Below are 20,872 nucleotides of genomic sequence, written 5' to 3' on the forward strand. Positions count from 1 at the left end.
GTAGTTTAGCTTTGAGTTTAAAGAATGATCCTTAACGTTTGCTTGATACCCGGGATGCATTTCCCATCCTGGTGATGTCAGCAGCAAAACCCTTCAGCCTGTTTTGTTTTAGTTGAAGTTTCATACCCCTCACTTTAATTTTCTGTCTTTAAAAAAAAACAAACAACCAAACCAAACCCTAAACATATCTATTTTTAGGATCTGAGCTACAATTAGAAACCAAATGCCTAATAAAAAAAAAAAAAAAAAAAAAAGGGTGGGTGGGTGGGGAAAGCTTTTTTGATAGGATTGTTCTCCTTCCTGACTTTGCTCACCTCTGAAGAGATCAGAGTAAGTCAAAATTCATAATCCACTACCAAGCCTTTGGAGGTAACCCTGAAAATGCTGTATGAAATCCCCCTTATGGCTTTTTTTTTATCTGCTGAAAGCACAGTGCATCGGCCCATCCCTATAATTTCTGATTGATTGAATTTGTACTGATGCTTTAATGTATTGTACAAGTTTATCTCTAAATTCTGTGTGAAATATGGGGCACCATCCTATAACATACTTTATTCAATAAAAGTTAATGAGTTCATTCATGAAAATAAGTTTTGTGGGATTAGATCTGTGAATACCAACCATTTGGGACTGAGAAAATAAATAGTAACATTTAATAAATATACAGTGCACTAAGACTATATTTATTAGTCTTCTGACATTTTTATCTGGCTCCTATAAAGAAATCTTTGGAGCTAGGACAGCAACTGGTGCAGGTAAATTTCCTACGTTGTGAAAGGATCTGGTATTTAGTTTATGGGAAGCAGGCCTGAGCAGATGTGAAAAGTTCAAATAAAGGAAGGCCAGATTAAAAGCACTTTTGTGGCTGGAAAATCAAAACAGATGTTATTATTCAACCACAAAAATATCTATTCACACTTAAGTAGCATTAGGTGTCTGATCAGTTACATTTTTTTCTTAGTGAAAATAACACAATGATGATAAAATTATATAGGCTGATAAAATGCTTTAAAATGTTACCAGTGGACTGAATACTTTGGTCTCCTAGCTAATGGGAAGAGGTAGAACCAAAGTAGATCTTGCAAGACTGGTAGAAATAAGAGTAAATCTGTTTTTGAAGGGAGAATCAAGAAAGGAAGATACAGACACTGGAGGAGGAACAAAAGGGAATGGAACCTCCTCTCTGAACTCCTGACGCACATCAGAGAAACCATGATTTAAGATGAGTGTGTTTTACAGCTCTCCGTAATCTTTTCTGGAGACCCATATGGAAAGGTTGATGTTGGCAGAAGATGACAGGTGCTAGAGGTCCTCAGAAGCCCTTGACAACAAGCAAATGTTTGCAGGGTGTGAATGCTGGCAAGTAGTTTTAGAAATTATTTGTAATTAAAAGAAAACTCAATCTAGGTTCAGAAAAATGCACATTAAAGAAAACACCTAAAATAAGTGGAATAGCACAGGAGAACTGAAATGGGTATCTTTGTCTGTAAAAGCCAGCTCATGTTGACAACGGAAAGAATCTTTTTCTGGAAGGTTGACATGGTTTGCAGGGACTTGTTTGCTGGCCTGGCATGTTTCTGCCCTTGATAGAGAGCTTTTCTGCTCTTGCTTGCTGGGAGTCGGAGGTAAATGAAGAGGAGCTCATGTTGACTTGCTGGGGCTGGCAGGCCTTCTAAAATGTGTCAGATAAATTGGGGAGCTGCTGGCCATTGCCTCCTTGTTCAGAGGGAAATGGAATCTAAGACATTAATACCTCAAGAATGGCAAAAGAGGTCAAAGCTGCAGTTGATTTGGGTTGCAATTGTTTGAGTCCCTGCATGAATACCAAGGGTTTACATGTTTGGGAGGATGTTGTGTAACAACAGAAATGTCTCCTGTCTGCACTTTCATTCAGTAATTGATCATTGCTGGCTTGCTTCCTCGTCTTTGGCATCCCCAGGTCTGATCTCCACTGACCTCCAAACTTACCTCTAGGCTACCCTTTCAGATCTGCTGCTTTTCCAAAGATGAAACTGCCCTGCAGAAGTGTCTGAACCCCTTGGCATGGGCAGTACATGGGAGGTGGAGAACTGAGATGTCCAGGAGACATGAGGTCTCTCCCCAGCCCTCCTGTTTTCCTGTAGCATTTCTGGGAAAAAGTCACATAAATCTGACCTGAAGAACTGGACTTGTCTGCAGTGCAGAAATGAAAGTGGTATAGCCAAAGGACAGCTATTTTACCATGTATTTAGGACTAGTAGCTGTGCTGTGAACCTATAGCTCATTTATTCCCTGCCTGCACGTCCCTAGGACCCATTTTTGCTGTGCAGTGTCCTCTCTCACATATTATGATTATAGGGCGTTACCTCTCAGTTTAATCTAAAGATTGCTGCAGCTAATTTGGGCTCTTCCCTGGTCCTACAGCTCTGTGGTTAGTAGCAGTTAATGATAACTGCTCTCAGTTTCTAGGTAATTTTAGAGAAAAAAAAAGGTTATAGCTTTTTTTTTTTGGGGGGGGGGGGAGGCTTACATTATTTATATATTATATATATATATATGTAAAGGATTATATATATTATGTAGACACACAGGTCTTCTCCGCTTTTCCTTTACTTATTAAAAACTGCAGCAATGTTGGACGCCACATCTTTTGGAAAAGTGACTGCTTAGCCATGATTCATATATTTATTAGCTAGTTGTTCTTGGGAAGAATGTAAAACTGAAAAACGCCACTGAAAACGTGATTCTAAAGGTGAAGTTCTGGTTGGCTTTCAGGCAGTGTCAGGCTCCTAAAAGCTAAAACCAGAAGGTTTTTAAAGGTCTGAAGTTCCTATTAAAGTCTGTGTTTTAGTAACCTAAATCCAATTGAAATACAGTGTAATTAAGACTTCCAAGATACTTGGGGTTTATTTCTAAGAATCACTTAGATGACCTATTTCAGTATTTTCAAGAGAATATGTAATTTTAAAATTATGAATGTGGGACATTTCTTATCAGGGACCTTGGCAAGCCCTCTCTAAAAATGCATTTTCTTTAAGAAAAAAGGTACCTTTTGTGGCATCAAGACACAGCTAATATTATTGCCTCTTCTCACTTGAAAAGGTCCTTCCCATTCTCAAGGAGACTGAGACTGTTGTTTGGATAGGCCTGTGAAGGTGGGAAAAACATGACGTCAGAAGAGGAGAAGGGACCCTTTGTCTTTGCCTTCTTTCCTAATGTGGATGCTAAGTATCTCACTGATGCAAAAGGGTCGGAGAGAGCAAAATGTGTAAATAATTTAATAGGGAAAAGAATTGTAAGACAGCAATTCACCAGAGTAAGGACAATAGAGTACAAAATGCCATAAAAGATAATAGGCTTATATGAATTGGCATGTGTTAGTGATTATGCAACCATTCGTTTCCCACAGATTTCTTTTTATAGGAAACTTCGGAAAATCCCTAAAGAACTGACCGAGTCATTTAACCACAACAGGTTTCTTTTCAACATGGCTAGGAGTGGGCGATAAATATTTTCACATATTTATGCACTCATGGCTCGTTTTCAACTGCTGGAAGCGGTGGCGCAGAAGAAGACAGAGGATGGTGGCTCAGCCCCGTGCCGAGTGGGTCCTCCTCCTGCCACCCGCCGTGTGGGACCAGGCGGCAGCGATCCAGATGGGAACAGAGTCGCGTGATCAGGAGCTTCGAGGTTTCATCCATGCCTGATGCGACAGGCACTGGGGAGGCTGAGGAGAGGGATTTCTGCTCCAGAGAGTGTTTCCAGCTCTGGGCTGGATGCAAATCCCTCTGGCTTGCAGAGAGCAGCTGAGCTCTCCTCGGTCACTGGCAAATGTAGTAATTTGCTTCCTTGCTGTTATAGACTGTTTAAATACTTGTATTTCTGACAGCAGTTTTCCTTTGCCACTGGGCTAAGGTAAACAAGAGCTTGATCCACACTTCTGAGTTTCTTAAAGATTTTTAAATAATTTTTAAACAGGTTATTTTCCTTGCAGACTTCAGAGCAGTTGCAGCCTCAAAAATAATCCCTGTTGCTTCAAGATGTGCCGCCGGAGGACTCGCCCCCCACCAGGCTGTTCCAGGGAGGCCCTGACTGACCCAGTATCCTCATGTGCGTACCATGTATCTCAGAGTCTCCTGCTAAAGCATCTCTGACCTGCGCAGCTGCCAGGGAGGTGTGGGGGCTGTTCCCTACTGGCAACTCCTTTCCCTGCTTCGCTCCCCTTCCTGGGGCTGCTCTGCTGATGTTGGCAGTGCTTGCCCTGGGAACAGGGAACCTGCTCGTTGCACTTTCTCTTTGCATATGCTCCTCTACAGCTTCACCTCGTGTCAGCACTGCTCAGTTAATACGTTTAACACAGTGCATTGCGCAGGAGCTGGCTACATGCTTTCCTCTGCTTTGCTTTGCTCTGCTCAGCCCTGTGCAGCAAATGTGCCCAAGCCACAGTGGTGGCGACCGCTGTCCTGCAAGGAGAAGATGGGCAGGTTTATGGGGTTTCTTGGAGCTTGGCACACCTGTGGCACCAAAATATGGCATCCTGGCTCAAAGCAGGTAAAAGGGGGTTTAATTATGCATGTTTCATAAGAACCTTCGAGTATAAACTTGCTGGTATCATTCAAATGATCTTAGGTCTGTGCAAAGTGTTATTCTTTCTCCTATATAAGTAACAGTATGAAAGGGGAATGAACGAAAGACTTTGAACTCCTAATCACTTTAAAGGGTTGAAAAATACAGCCAGTTGAGTATCCTGGGTCTCCCTCGTGGTTCAGCTTTCAAATCCAGAATTCTGATGTCTGACAGATGTCATAAATCAAAGCCATCCATCAGGTTACAGACATCTCTGACTATCAAATAGTTTATTAAAAAAAAAAAAAAAAAAAGGAACAAAGGAAAGCTGCCCATTAATTCCTACAAGTGGTTAAAAATGGTCATGAAAAGCATTCGCAAATGTTTATCTTAGCTTGTTAGATGGACACAATTTTGATTAAGCCATCATTTTTTTCTTTTAACTACATTACTAAGTCAGCTATGAATAGCAATGTTTTAATTTTTAAAATACGTTGACTTCCTTCTCAGTTTCAGCCCTTTCAAGTCATATTTTTGAACTGCAGTGTACATACTAGGATAGAGAAAAAACATGACGGTGAAGGGATTTTAATACAAAGAGAGTCCAACCATCCCCTTCTCAAAACAGCAATAGTCTCACCAAATCCTTCCCCAATGTTAAACCAGCAATAGGAGCAGGTTGCCACCGTCTGCACAGTGAGGACAGGCTCACCTGGTGGCTGCTGGTCACTGGCAACTGTTCAGACTTGGGAGCTTTGCACGAGTTTGCTTCACCCGCAGTATCTGAGCTGATGGTGGTTGCATAAAGTATGTTTAGGAAAAGCAGTCAGCTCCAGTTGGCTCAAGACAGAGCTTCTAAAAGGGGAAATTTCTTGATAGTCACATAATAAATTTGGAAAAGCTGTCATCGGTGAAAGTCATGCATGATGGTTCTCTCCTTGGTTTGATTAAAAATGGTTCATGGTTTCAGGTTCTTTGGAATTGGTCACTGAGAATTAGTGCTACCTTTTTTTTTTCCTATTTTATTTTTGCTTCCACCCCTTGCTTTCCCTTGAACCTTTTCATGTTTTGTACCTTTGTTTCCAGTCTCCTATTGCAGGAGTATTGGCTCAGTGAGAGCCCCACTACGCTGGCGTCTTCAGTAATCTCACAGAGCCAAGCAGTAGTGGTCCCCAGTTTTTACCCTCACTATTTTCTAACTTCAGCCTTTCATAATGTGTCAATCAGTTTTACTTGGCCTGTGCCAACACATCTGAAAAACACAGTTCATTTTACCAGGAAGGCTGATACAGCAAACTCTTCTTTTGACTCAGGTTTAGGATGCCTTTAGCTGGTAGCATCAGTCAGCACAGGATGCGCATTTGTTAGGCTGGAGGTGAGTGCTTGGCCAAACTGGCCGCTCGGCTGGATCTGGTGCGTTTGCTGCTCAGAGTGTGTTTAGGCCCAACCAAACCGCAATTCACTTTCAAAACATTTGAATTCAAGTGATGCTTCTGTGGGCTGTGCTGTGTCTGGTTTTAGTAAGCTGCCCCGTATGGGAGGAGATGCTTCTCAGTAACCTGCTGGTGGAAGCGTGGCTCTCCCTCCTCCCACGCGCCACTGCACAGCAATTTCTGTGCATGCCCTCACTTGCCAGGATGCAAAGTTTTAAAGACTTCTGCAAATATTTCTGAAATAGTTTTGCAGTTGGAAAACACAAATACAAGGTAAACTCTGAGCTGGCCATCATATACTTTATTAAACAGGGCATGAACACCAGTCAGAGTTAGTCTTGCGGCAGCGTGCTGACTGAATCAGTGAATGTCTGTGATTTTGAAGTAGTGTTAATCTAAGGCAATGAGTTCTGAATAATGTTTATTAACTATATTTTAATGACTTGTCAGTTTTCTAAAACACATGCTGCAGTATTTTAGAAATCACTTAGTAAATGTAGTTTTAATTCTTTTCCCATATTCATGGGCTGCTACTTACTTAAAAAAAAAAAAAAGAGATTAGAAGGTTCAGATTTAGAGCAGCAAATTGCTGTGCTAATCTGCAGGTATTTCTCTTCTTGATATGGCCACTAATGTCTAATCTCAGCAACACAGGCCTAATCATTGTGCTTTTTCATTAGAGCTGCAATGGACTGTGTGCCAGGGACTTGAACTCTGGTGAGCAAGCTGCTCCGAGCTTGCAAGCTTTCATATGAAAATGTACTGTGTGTATTACAGACCAAATCTAAAAAGAACCTGTTAAATTCATGCAAAAGTTGGAGAGTTCACAATATCAGCTCTGGTAGGAACAACATGCCTTTGAACCTCTGGGCAGTTTGGTGGTTAGGGCTGGCCAGAAACAAGAAGTCTGTGTCATGAAAAAATTTCAAGTCTTTTAATTTGTTTCCGTTTCTCAGGAGAGAGAAAATAAAACCTTGGGATTTTTTTTTTTTTTTTTTTTGCCTGCAAAGTCGAAGTGTTATGGAGCAAGGCTATGGAGAGCATCTTCCTTGCTGGACGCCATCTTCAATGTGGGCATTTCAAAGATGGGATTGGAACCTGGACCTCCTGCCAGCCCCAGATGTGTGACCATCAGGCTACGGGTGAGTCAGAATTGATGTTCTCTTCTGTCCTGTTATCCAAAAGCCTCATTTCAGACTTAAAATAAAAATATCCAGCCAATGACATTTTTTTGGGAAACAGGTACCTCTTTGCGAAAGATTCAATGCTATTCTGATTTTTGATGAATAAAATTTTGATGAACTTTTTTTTTTTTTTTTCTGGAGGTTGTGACGGTCATGACTGGTCTGAGATCTCAGTATTATGATGTGCTGTCATGTGACTTACTGTCCCTCTTCCTGAAGCACGTAACTGGGTTTGGTACAGAGCTCAGTAATAGAGACAGTTATTTCTTTCCTTATGAGATGGGGTGTTGCTCTTGAGCAGAAAGGGTGCCTGGAAATTCTCACCTAGAGGTAAGGACTACCTCCAGGGAGTTATTTCCCAGGTGTTGCTGAGCATGGAAGCCTCGATAACTGCCTCTTTTCAGGTTTTTCTCTTACTTGAGTTTTGTTTTCCTATATCCCTCCATTCTTTCCAATATTTCTGTGTGTCTGCAGCCAAGTGACCATGCAGACTGCTCCCAGCCCACTCAGAGCTGATTCATCTCTCCTTAGGACAACCTTCTATACCTATGTAGTTTTCCTTTGTCTTCATAGTCTCCTAACTTTTTGGTAATCTTTCTTCTTACTTATTTCAAATATCCACTAATTTTGATCCTTACAGAGAAACTTATTTCTCAGTTCTTTTGGTCACCAGATTGAACTTGCAGTTTGAAATCAGTGGTCATTTGACCACAGACTTTAGAGACGGTTAAGCTCTTGAGGACCAAAAGAATGAATACAGAGCAGAAGAAGCCTTGATTTAATATTGTGAACCTCATATGCATAACCCTCTGCTTTCTGTTTTTCTGCTTGGACCTATGGCCCACTGCGTAAAGCATTTAGGGTGTGGGGGGCAAAGAAAGACAACGCCGTCACTTTCCAGAACAGACTTCAAAGGAAAACTCGCTTTTCCCATTGCTTTTTATCTTCCTTCTATTCCTAGTGCTTACTTTCCCCGCCCCCCCCCCCCCCCCACTGCCGTTCCAATTTTTGCCCACTTTTAATTTCTCTACTAACTTTAATTAGGCTCATGAGCTTGATCACCAGGTGGGTTTTCCCCAAGCTTCCACAGCAATGCTTTCCATCAGCAGCAGACTTGCAGGGGAATTTTGTTAAGCTGCAGATAGGAGCCTAATGTTATCGGATATGGAGTGCTTCATCGCTGTTTTTTATATCTAGTGAATTTGCCAGGTAGCATTATATATTTAATTATTTTTAAGCAGACAGGCTCAAGAGCCCCTGATCGGCAGGGTACCAGAGGGCAAATGAGAGATGAGGGATGTGGCGTAAGCCAGGGGAATGATTCATATCTCTGAAGTTAACCAAATGCTCGTGTGTCTCGGGGAAGTAGCTCTGCGGCTTCCAACTGTCTCTTCTGAGGAAAATGCAGTGTAGGAAAAGAGGAGAGAGAGAAAAAAAAATAAATAAAAAAATCCCTGGATTTGCTTCTGGAGAATCTAAGCACATGTGAAGTTCACTGCTAGGAAGGAAGATTGGCACACACCTTTCGGGCGTTTTGTGCATGGTTTTCCTAGGCAGGTTCTTACAGCATAAGCTTTTCCTGTCTCAAATGCTAAGTAGCATAAAATATGAGCTATCAGGGTGAATTGCAACTTTTGTAGCCTTTGCTTTGTGATCATTTGCATATTCAGAATCTGCCTTGGGTTTTCTTGTTTTTATTCTTCTTCTTTTAAGACTACATTTACCTGCAGAAGGGCTTAGTTCTGAGTGCACAAAATAATCATTTTCTCTGCAGTTGACTTTAATCCTAGCAAAAGAATTAACACTTAGAGCAGAAAACCTTCTTTGGGTCCTACAGGGCATTAGAACATCTCAGGTACTGGCTGCTGGTTTAATAAAAGGATAGGATTTCCATTTACTTCAGGCAGGCTTAATGTATTGTTCTTGTAGTGAGACAGTCAGAATGAGTCAGGAGCCAAAGAATACACTTTATAGACACAAATAATCGTAAATTCAGAATGTCACCTTTAGGCAGAGGCATTTTTATTATTGTTAGTGGAGCTGCTGAGTAGGTTTGATGTTTTATTCTCTTGAGTACTAAATGTTCCAGAGTACCACAGCCCTATCTTTATCAGGCTCACAAGGAGGGAGCACAGCCAAACTTGCTTCCTATACTTCTCTATGATTGATAGCAGATGGCATGCTTTAAAATAAACCTATCCATTAGCAGTCCTCAGTGTTTTTACTCAAGGCATTTACAACTGTCTCAACCAGAAAACACATTCGCTCCACAAGCTAGTTTCAGTCTGCAACAGCTGTACAGGTGCAAATCTTTCATTAACTCTTAAACCGTGGTGAAATAAATGCTGCACTATATTTTATTTTTAGTGGAGAGGTTGTTCTTCAGAGAAGGAGCGGATTCTAGTCTCCCTCTGCATGTGGTGGAGGTTTGTGCTAATAAACTGATGTTAAGATAGGGCTTTGGTGGTTGGTTTGTGGTTTGGTTTGGGTTTTTTTCTAGTCCCCTGTAAATTTTTAGGATGTTATATTGCCACGAGATAAACATGACTGGTTGTAGCTGGATACTCTAAGTGGGCAAATAGCAATACTGGAGGAACTGTAACTCAGGGTTGGGGGTTGGCACCTGGGGGTGGCAGCCATCTCCTGTCCCTGTGGTGTCACCCTGGGTGACAGCAGTCACTATAACCCGATGGAGGAGAGGTGGGATGTGTCCCCCACCTCTGCTCGCATGGTGGCTGCTTTTCTCTCTGGTTTATCGGTGAGATGCAGAGACACACACACTCACGTGCCCACACACATATACATATTCAACCTCATTCTGAGCTCGTTGCTGGCAGGATATTCCATAAATAAATCGCTAAAATCTCCTCTTATATTCCATGTATTTTGCCTAGATTTCTATGCAATAGTCATAAAGGACATTAAAATTTACTCGGCAGCCTTTCCAATACAATGAACTCCCAAGCACCTCCCCAAACATTAGTATACGAGCAGCTAGAGCTTAAAATATTAGTAGCAAATCTTTGATATTAGCATTTAGCATTAATATTAGACAAGACCTTAAAATATTAGAGCCAGATAAAACAGTATTAACAGGGGTATAGGAGTCATTAAGCAGAATAACCGATGCTGAAACTTTAACATGCAAACCAGTGTAGATGATAGGAACTTCACAGTGACAAGAGGATCCTTTCATTTAAAAGGAGGTTGGAGAGACGAAGGTTAGGGATGTGAAAGCTGGTATATAAAACAACACAGTGGGAAAAGTTATATAGAATGTGCCATCTCGTTAGTGGCGATCATGTCCTATGTTTTTTTTCTTAAGTTGAAAAGATAAAACAAGAAGACAGGCAATATTCTGTCACAAATAAATGGAAATTGGGGCATTTTTTGTATAAATCCAAAGTAGCAGGAGGAAAATACAAATGTGCTCTCAGCACTGTAAGTCCATGTAGGGTAATGGAGGTGCTAAGATGATTTAGCATGACGGACCACTGCTCCCATGCCCTTTTTATGACATGACAAGCAAAGTTGTGGGGACTTGAGCTTGATCCCATCGAGCTGGGGGTTACTGCCAACCTGGAAGGACCTGGCTCTGCAGTGGGAGTGGGGATGAGCCCCTGTTACAGCTCATGTTGGCTCTGCCCCATAAGCACCTGGAGGATTTGGTGCTAAATGAAATGGGGAGGGGGGAAAAACAAGGCCAGCTGTAGACTTAAGAAGTTTAAGAGCATCAGTACTTGCTTCTAGCTAATCTCTCTTGATGACTTCTGTAAGCAGGCGAGGCTAGCCGTTGCTGTTAATTATTCAAAGCCCCGCACCGGTTTCATGGCTGAGTGGTGTAAGAGGATGTGCAGTGTCCCCATTTCTCAGCCTGGCTAGGGGAAAGGCATGAGATGGGGCTTCCCCTGCTGTCACTGAGTGACACCCCATTTTTCCCATAGGAAAGGTGAGCCTGGGAGAGGCTGTAGCTGACCCCAGTCCTGGGCCACCCCGGCACCGTGAGACCTCACCTGTTTCTAAAGGGTCGGATGAGCTGAATGCAGGGAAGGCTTCAGCGTGGTCATATTGCATCTTAAAACAATAAGATGCTGACTTTTTTTGAAGGATCAGGTCTGCGTTCTTGCATGTAGATTAATAATCCAAAAGATAAGGGGTTTCATTCATTAGTGCTTCATCACAGCAAGAAACAGAGAGGAAGGCATGCATCCTGAGATCCATGTTGTGTCCGCCATAACGTCAAATTGCCCAGACACCACAGTTTCAAGGCTGTATATATTTTCCCTATTTAATGTTGACATTAAGGCAAGATTGGAATAGGGATGGTGATGGGGTTTAGATACGTATTCTTTTTGTTTGCTGTCCCAAGGAGTCTGTCAAAGCACTTTAGTACATCAGACAGTATGATGTAAATGCTATCAGAAGAAACAGAAAAATATTCACAGAAAAATATCTGCTCCAATCAGGTCTCTTGGATCTCTTCTAGAGACAACCCTTGATAAAGAACTGGTATTTGGAATAGGTGTCTGTCTACACCCAGCCTATGTACCTGCCATTATAGAACAGAATCACAGAATGGTCTGGGTTGGAAGGGACCTTAAAGGTCATCTAGTTCAAGCCCCCCTGCCCCAGGCAGGGACCCCCCCAGCCCAGGCTGCTCCCAGCCCCATCCAGCCTGGCCTGGAGCACTGCCAGGGATGGGGCACCCACAGCTGCTCTGGGCAGCCTGGCCCACCGCCTCGCCACCCTCATGGGGAGAGGTCCTTCCTGATCTCTGACCTGCATCTGCCCTCTCTGCGCTCAAAGCCACCCCCGTGCCCTGTCACATGTGCCCCTGTAAGAAGCGCCCCCCCCCAGCTTTCCTGCCGGCCCCCTCAGGTGCTGGGAGCTGCTCTAAGGCCCCCCCGGAGCCTGCTCTTCTCCAGGCAGAACAGCCCCAGCTCCCCCAGCCCCGCTTCCCAGGAGAATCTTTCTGGCCCTCCTCTGGGCTCACTGCATTATATATCATCATATGTATCTCATCTTTTAGTTTAATTCTAGCAAATAGCATATATCTCATTATAGCTTTTGGAATCACTGATGGATTTTTTCTGTCAGATTGGCTTTTTGTTTGGTGTTCAGGACTGCTCACACCCACACAGACAGGTCCTTTAGCTTGAAGGAGTAAGTCTAAAACACTTATTAGAGATGGCTATCCTGTCTGTTGCTTTTGGTCTGCTGGCATTATGGGGGAACATGTACCTAATCTATTCCTGAAGTGATTAGGAGCTTTCTGAAGAAATAGAAATAACCTGGCATAAAATAATTTCTACAATATGCAGAATCTGATATGTTTGGTTGCCACTGACCTCACCATGGTTATTTCCAGGAGTCAAGGTGCACAGGTGCCTAAATATCTGCAGACATTAGCACATATGTTCCTCCCAAAAGGCAGGGAAACATTTTCTTATTTAAATGGGAGTCACATTCACTCTCAAAGTTAAGCATATTCTTAAGCACTATATGAGCTGGGGCCAAAGAACACAGTTTATTATGATACCACAGGTTACTGCAAATTATGTAGGGCTTTTATAGTAATAGTTTCATTTAGTAAAGAAAAAGAAAAATCCTTTTATTGCCCCTTCAAACCCTTTATTTATTAATGGCCTAGAAAGATGTGATGTTGTTATTAAGAAAAGAACAAATTTTGCCTGGACACAATCCAGCACACTTGGAACTGGTGGTGTTCTGTAATAGCCACTTTTTCTGAACTGGGCAGTAAGTCCCAGTCCCATCCACGAGCTGGTAAATGTTGAAGGGTAGCCAAGGGGGGCAGGGAAGGGGGGAGGCTGGAGAGGGGCTACACTTAATCCCCAATAGATTTGACCTTTCTGTGAATAAGGTGGATTTCTGATGCTGGTCTCCATGCCATTCATAGCAGTGTTGCCAGTAGTAAATTTGTGCTTGCTCTGAAGAACCCCCCATGCCCCCTACTTCCTTGCCAAAACTAAATCAAGTGAAATAAATCATATTTTAGGAAGCTAATTATACAGCCAAATAACGGAAAGGTATTGAAAAGCTGTTTTATGCCTAATGTTAAATGAATTTACATTGGCAGTAAGGAACATATATATGGAAAATAAATATAATAACATGGCAAAATTGTAAGCAATGGAATTTAAACAAAAATGTAATTGCAAGCATGGGGAATGGTATTCAGACTTACTTCAGAACTAACACTCTGTGCATTCATTGCACACAAACTTCCACAGTTTAAATCTGTTCTGAGTGAAATTAGCTGGTTTATCATTTTATGGTATTTCTTGGAAGACTAAAATGCCAGAATATATTCCCCCCTCAACTGTATTACTAAACATGTACATCAGTCCCTTCGCCACTCCCTCTGCTTTAAGGGGAGAACAGCTCGAGTCTGGGGGGTGATGTCAGCTGGAAGAGCAGGTACAAGCTAAACAGAAGCAATCCATTAAGAGAAGGGAGAGGCAGAGGGGGAAAAAAAACACAAACCCCTACAACTTTCAGAGAAGATTTTAAAAGTTTCCTGATGGATCAGCATCCTTGAGATTAAACATTCCCATATGTAAGTTGACATTTTAAAATGTAAGTCTTATGAAAGATAAGAAGGAAATGGTGAGAAATGCAACCTTAAATATTTTGAAGCATGACTTCCTGTATTATGTGGCAGTTGGCAAAACTTTCAGGGGAAAGATGCACGCCTCAAAATCCACGCGGTGCAGTGCACGAATTTGCCTAAAAGTTTCCTCCTGTTGCTTACTAGTTTCATGTTCGAAATCTTCCACACCTTCGGCGTAGAGTCGCAGTATCCCTTCAACGTTGGTTTTTAATCTCACAGACAGATGTTTTAGATCAATCGCTCAAAACGGAACAGTTTAGCAGTCAGAAAACACTGTCAGAAAAGATTTGTTGTAAGGAAGACAAAACCGTGAAATAAAATTGAACTTCTATCCCCATTTGGATGGGAACTGCGCTTGGCTGGGAATCCCAAGAGGATGAACACAGTGGCCTATCATGTGTTGAAAAAACAAACAGATGACAGTACTCTGCAGTAATCAAGTAAACGCTGCTTCTGAGAAATAGTATGATCACTATTGTTCAGTGCTGCAGGATGTAAAAAAAAAATAAAAAAATAATTATTGAAGAAAGGAAGGTGGCCTCGTGACTGAGGCGAGGGAAGATGGGACAAGCTGTTGCCAATGTCCCCGAGTTCCTGCCGGCTCTGGACAGGCCACAGTTTTCTTGTGGTAAAGGTGTGACATACACAAGTCTTAGCAGAGCAGCTGGACTTTATTTTCTGGCGTTGTTCAGAATCAGGAATGATTAACACACTAGCGGTAGTGGGTGTCAGTATTTCCTGGCTGCAAGAGCTCTGCTAATGGTATTTCTGAAAACCCAATGCGAAGAAGGCAGCGACACTCGTAATGACCATCAGCTCCTCGCATCCAGCTGCTAAAACAGAGGTGGCTCTTTAAGGTGCTTGAGGGGGACAACCCCAACTGTCCAGCCCAACTCTAGCATCTTTCTAGATAGCTTAGAGCAGAAATATTAAAATATACTTTCTTCCGCTGCCCCCCCCCCCCCCCCCCCCCGAAAGCTTGGTTTAGTTCTGTGTCCTGTGATGGCCTGTTTGTATGCTGAGCTGGAGCTCTGCTTGGCAGCATCTTTAGGTCTGAGCATATTGCAATGTGGTACCTATTTTGAAATGGCAAATGTTCTTGCCTAGGACCATATCTCTGCACCACTTTGACTCTTTATCCCGCTTGTTTGTGCCTGGGCATGCCACGTACTTTTCACTTGCCTTGTACTTCATTTTGGGAGGTTTTGCAGAGTGGTGCCTTTGCCTGCTCGCCTCCCTCCGTATCCTCCATGCTGGATGAGTTTGCATTGTGTGGTGTTTTCCTCTTCATTTATTGCAAACAAATCTGGTCTCTGCCATTTGTTTACTCTTATACTCTGTCTTTATGCCTTGGTATGCATTTTTAATTAGATGCGCTTCAGTTCTTTCACTGCTTGTTAACACTTTCGTATGGTAAGTACAGTCTCCACCAGCCCTGCAAGCGTTCTCTGCACTTAGGAAATTCGGATTTGTTTCACCTACCCATGGTTATCATTTGATACAGAGACTTGTTCCCTAGCTGGCCTGTCTGCTGGGTCCACTAAAGTGGCATCGTGGACTTTTAAGGTTGTTCCCCTACACAGCTGGGATAATCCAAGTGCACTTATTCTGCTTAAAAGTGTTCTGCATACAGAGAAATAGTGTTTCGGTTATTTGTCTGGGCTGTTTCCGGACTTCAGCAGCTCCAGTTTGGATGCCTGACACTGAGAAGTCCTGGACAAAGCCCGCAGTGTGTGTGGATCAACTGCCTGCATTGTGAAAAGTCCTTCTGCACACGCAGAGCGGTCCTAGGGATCAGGAATGTGCCGAGTTAGCCGTGAATGCATTGGCCATCAGTCCTGTGAATGGAGGATGGATGTGTCTGGGGGGGAATACTGGAGCCCTAAACACACGACAACTTTCAAAAAAGGCATCTTTCCTGACTGCCAGTATTGTTAAAGAATGAAATTACTCTTAAAAAAAAAAAATAGCGTGAGTCCGTTGGCGCTTCCACTGTTTTTTTCTGCCTCTGCATCTGACTCATGCCATGAGCAAAGGACTTCATCCTTTCTAGCTCCCTTCTATGCCATCAGCTTTCTGGAGATGATCTGGGAACCAGGATGGGAAAACTTGACCCCACACCACCCTTTTCTTCCAGTCTGCCCACCCTGCTGCAGCATTTGCTCGTCTTGTACTCTCTCCTGTGTTACCAGAAAGAGTATGTTCTCCAGGGTTTCATATCCTCTGAGGGACTGCTAGGCTAAAAAGTGACTAAAATGGCTCTTTCTATCTCAGACAGTCTTCCCTGAATCTGCTTTCTGGCTGAGGGTGAGGTTGTCAAAGGTCACTAGCCACTTCAGCGTGCAGAGAGATCGATATCTGCCGAAGCCAGTGCCTAGATTTGCCTCTGCTCCCTTGCCCATGCTGTATTTCATGGTGAGGAGCCAAGAAACATTTCTCCTCCATTTCAAGGAGAAGGGGGGTGGGGGGGTGGTAAAAAAAAATAAAAGAAAGGAAAAAAAAAGTCTTGTCTCCATACTTACTCCCACCAGGAGGGCATTTTGCTTGGCCTCTGCTCTGCTTTTGGTTATAAATTTGCATGGCATGTTGTTTGCTTTGGCTGCTGTGGTGGTGGGGCAGTTACTGGCACAGTGGCACCGTGGTCGGCTCCTTTGCCGGAGGATGGGTTGGGGCAGGTCCTCCTGGCGGCATGTGGAATGGAGATGCTCAGTTTCTGGCAGGCTTCAGAAGGTGAAGTGCTCTCCTCGAGGATTTGCAGTGTTGGGATGTCGAGGGCTGCCTTTTGGGCCCAAATGGCACTGTTTCAGGGCGGGAGCATGCTGGTGGCAGGAGCGGGGCTCAGCGCTGAGCCTGCGAAAAAGCATCACTCTGTGGTGCAACCTCACGTTGGCAGGGAGATGAAGTGTGCGGACTAATAAGTCTTTTCCACTTTAATTTCTACTCTAAAATGACTCTTTGTTACTGTTCTCAGACTTGGCGCCAACCGTCGCTTACACCACACACCAGATCTTTCTTTCTCTTCTGCCCTTAGCTTCGCAGAGAAGCCTTTAAAGCAAACAAACACAAAACTGTGAGAAACTGAGGGAAGATATGGACTGGCCCACTCGTTAGTGCTGGAATGTGGAAACTATGAAGACATATTTTTTTATTACCGATGCTGGAAAGCGCAGTCACTGAGTGGGCTGGAATACAATTTATACTACATGCAGTAGTTAAAAAAACTGCAAAAATGGGTGTAACCCTGGGCTGTGGTACAACTGGCCTTTCAGCCCCCACTTGAGATTTGTCCATCCCAGGGGAAAACTGTGGTTTGGAATGAGAGCACACATTTAATTTTACTCAGAGAACTTATTGGAGTTGGCACTTCAAGAAAGAATCTGAAGTATATTTTTTGTCATGATTAGTGGCCCCCTCACCACTACGTTTGATTATGTTGGAAGCGGAAAAGTTAAATTCTTATGAAATGATGATTTACAATCTGTGATTATCCAGGTAGGGTGCGTGGATTGCGCCAGCTTGGTCATGGGACTCCAATCTCATCCTAGTTCATTGCTGTGAGAAAATAAAACTAAAATGTAAAAAAGCTGAAAACACATCCTCTGATTGCTCAGGGAATTTTCTTAGTCATACGTTATCTGTCCTAGTAGTTTCAGTTATTTTGTCTCCACTAAAACCCAAAGCAAAACAGTGCTCTGACACTTTCCCCTTGATTTTGGATCTGTAGCAGCCAAATTTATTTTTATCTCGTGTCATCTTTTCCCCTATGGTTATGCAAATCCTCAGGATAGGGGGCAAGGGGAAGAGCTAATTCTAAAGCAAGTAAATTCCAGTGGAAGGTTTCTTCCGTCGCTCTGAGCAGGACTATCCTGGGTGCTGTGGTAGAGATGTGGCTACTTCTAAATAGCGCAGGGGTAGGTGCCAAGTGGGGAAGCTGAATATTTTCCTTGTAGACACATAACTTTGCCCACAGGACTGGAGTCTCTTGCCTTAATGCTCTGCTAAGCTTCTCTGGAAGTACAAAGCTGGTTCTTAGGAAACACATGTTAGGGAAATGTATCTCTAGACAACCAGCTGCCGAATAAACCTTTTGCATGGAAAGGGTCTGGTGGTGGGTGAAGTGTGGGGCTCATGAGAAATATCTTGGAGAAAATATGGGGCATCAGCGCTGCATTTCTTCTCCCAGCCAGCTTTTGCTGCTTTGATTAACACTTGCAATATTTTGTTACACTTTTATTTTCTTCTTCTTTCTCATATTTCATTTTTTCCCTGGCTGGGAAATGATTTTGAAATAGTGAATTCTATTTTCATTTAAATTTATCTAGTTTCTTTCCCCCTCTCCACTAATACAGAAACTTTTCCTTAAACCTATGCTTAAGTCTAATGTACAGTCGTAGATACTCAATGGATTTCCAGGCTAAAAATCCAGCAGGAATAATAGTGGGATCTGCTCTGTGAGCAAACACGAGTGTGCCAGTGTGTGTGGCAGGGTGTAAGACCTGTAGCTACAGGCTGCTTTTTATGTTTTACAAAAACCATTGAAGATAATCAGAATATATGGCACGTGTAACAGCTTCCTACCAGCGCCACGCTTTTATTCAGTGTGCTGGTGCTGGGTTATTCGATGCAATTTGTGGTCAATGTCTGGAATCACATTCAGCTCCTGTTTGCTCTTCCTTTGAGTACCATTGTAGTGCTCGTTACTGCAACGAATTAACCATAGTCAGTAATCTTCTGTGGGACCTAAAGTTTCTGTATCCAGCCAAACATATGAGCTTCTCGTTGCATGATATGTCAAGAGGCTGTAAACGCATCTTTAAATGCTGCTTAATCTGGGATGAGTTTAAATATCCATTTGGGCTTTTCTCTGTTTTGGGAATGGAGGGATGAGGATGTGAATATTTATGAAAGTAAAGTCGTTTAGGTGCAAGGTCCCAGGTTTGGAAAACTCAACCGATAAAATACGTGCAGTAAGGATGTTTGTGGTTGTATAAGATAACAAAATTCACAAGTCATTTGGATTAATCTCTCAAGTTACTACAGGGGCATATTGTCTTCACATTCATGTAGCCTGATTAAGTTGTGTATGAATTTATGTCCCAGTCTTGCAACCTAATAAACCAACACAGTTTAAAATGCCTGACAAGGGCTATAGGGTTTGGAGCATAAATTCTGTCCCCTCCTTTCGTGAGGCACCACACAAATGCCTGACCCTCCTTGGAAAGAGCCGGGTACATCCCATGTCAGTCTGCAAATGAACTACACATCTGAATGCCAAAATGAGTAGAATAAATCATTTGCTTCAAATATGCGTTCGAATGCTCTCAACCTAGGCGCTCTTTTTCAAATGTTCAGTTCATGTGTGAATTCTCTGGAAGTAAAGTTTTTGTTCAAACATTTGGACTCCTTGTGATCTGGCTAGAAATTAGAGCACATCAAGCCTCATACATAATCAGAAAATGCCATGTGAAAACGAGGACTGCTGGGAGCAGCATCTTTGTTAAATTCCAGCTAGACCAAACTTGTTCTTTGCTGCTTGAGCACTGAGCTCACTGGTCTTATGACTATGTGTGCAGTCTGAATTGATTTCTGAGCCCAGCTAAGGGAAAGAGTTAAGCCTGTTCTCCCTTTCTAGTTGGCAGAAAGTTTGCAGTTTAAAATTACATACTGACTCTGGTGTAGAGACACAAGAAATTATAGAGCAGACACTGTCCAGGACAACGTATAATTTAAAATGTACTAAAGAATGTATACCACATGGCAAAGTAAGTGAAGTGCTTCTTCAAATATAAGTGTTTTGCATAGAAAGGCTGTAATTATCCACTCCTAGGGAAATGTTTGCATTCATTCTAAATCAATATTTACTATTCATCTCTTGTGTTCAACAAAACAAGGATTTAACATTTTTTTGTTTTAATGAGGTACTAAGACTACAATAATACTACAATGTAATTGTCTTGATACAAAATATTGCTAAATTGTGTTGCTATTTCAGGAGCGAATAGTTTTTAAAAGGAGGGGGTATCCCTATTTGTGAAATGTTACTGCAGTAGCACACGATTCAAACTCAGCCAAGCAGGGAGACTCACCAGTTTCAAAGAGACGTTAAGCCGTCTCTCTGTTAAGGCCCTTAACTAGGATCATTCGGGTGAGTCCTCTGTCTTCCCCCTGAAAGTAGAAACCTCTTTATAATGATTCCTTTTCAGCTGGCATCACAACAACAACAACAACGATGCGAATTATTTTCCTGGTTTTAAAAGGTTGCTTTTCACTTCCCGGCCCCCCCCCCCCCCCCCCCAGCATCTTTCAGCTAGGCAGCAGAAGCTGAGAGCGGGCGGTAATTGGGCTGCAACCGTCTCCACATGCCGTTCAAACCTGTTGATGCAAATGGAGTTGCCTGAACTTGGTCCCCCTGGAAAAACTGGGGGAAAGGGTTCAGGTTTGTAGGGTATTACAGGAGCTCTGTCCTTTGTCTTTTTCAAGGAACTAATCTACCTTTAAAAAGTTTGATATGATGCTCGGGAAGGATGTAGCAGAGGAAAAAGTCCTATAATCACCGAGGGAAGATCAGTCCTTCCTGCAGCAAGATCTCGGTGGAAGGAGAGCATCTGAGAATGGTCAGGGTCATCGTGGGGAATGGCACATTCACTCACAGGCTGTGCCACTGCTATATCGTGGTTAGGAGGATGTCCTTGCACCAAGCATCCTTCTGTTGGATTTACCTGGCATGTCTTAAAAGGTATTACTCAAACTCCTCTAACTTCAAAAAAACCCAGCCCCAACAAATATGCATTTTTGGCACTGATGTGGCTCCATGTGAATCAAATCAGATAACTGGAAACACTTTAGTTGGAAAATCCTTTAAAATCCTTTTTTTTTCTTTTTTCTTTTTTTTAATGTCTACTTTTTATTCTTACATGCTGCCCACCATATTCCAGGCTCTGGCCCACCCTTCCCAACACTAAATGCCTCGGCTTCTGCTGCTAAAATCCACAGTACAAGCGTAGGCTTTTGAGTGAATTTCAGTCTCGTACTCAAGCAGATAGTCCTGTATTTTTTCCTATGAGTCTGAAGTAATTCTT

General features: G+C 42.7%; 1 protein-coding gene across 1 annotated transcript in view; it reads left to right on the plus strand.

The window, feature by feature from the left end:
* Positions 1–20,872, plus strand: part of LOC114017806 (uncharacterized) — a 66,809-nt gene that overhangs the window by 19,593 nt on the left and 26,344 nt on the right. The window contains exons 6-7 of the mRNA XM_055718417.1: positions 3,958–4,089; positions 6,989–7,120. Coding sequence (XP_055574392.1) covers positions 3,958–4,089; positions 6,989–7,120 — 264 coding nt within the window. The remainder of the gene's footprint in view (positions 1–3,957; positions 4,090–6,988; positions 7,121–20,872) is intronic.

The sequence above is a fragment of the Falco cherrug genome, chromosome 8, assembly GCF_023634085.1.
Source record: "Falco cherrug isolate bFalChe1 chromosome 8, bFalChe1.pri, whole genome shotgun sequence".
Classification (NCBI taxonomy): Eukaryota; Metazoa; Chordata; class Aves; order Falconiformes; family Falconidae; genus Falco; species Falco cherrug.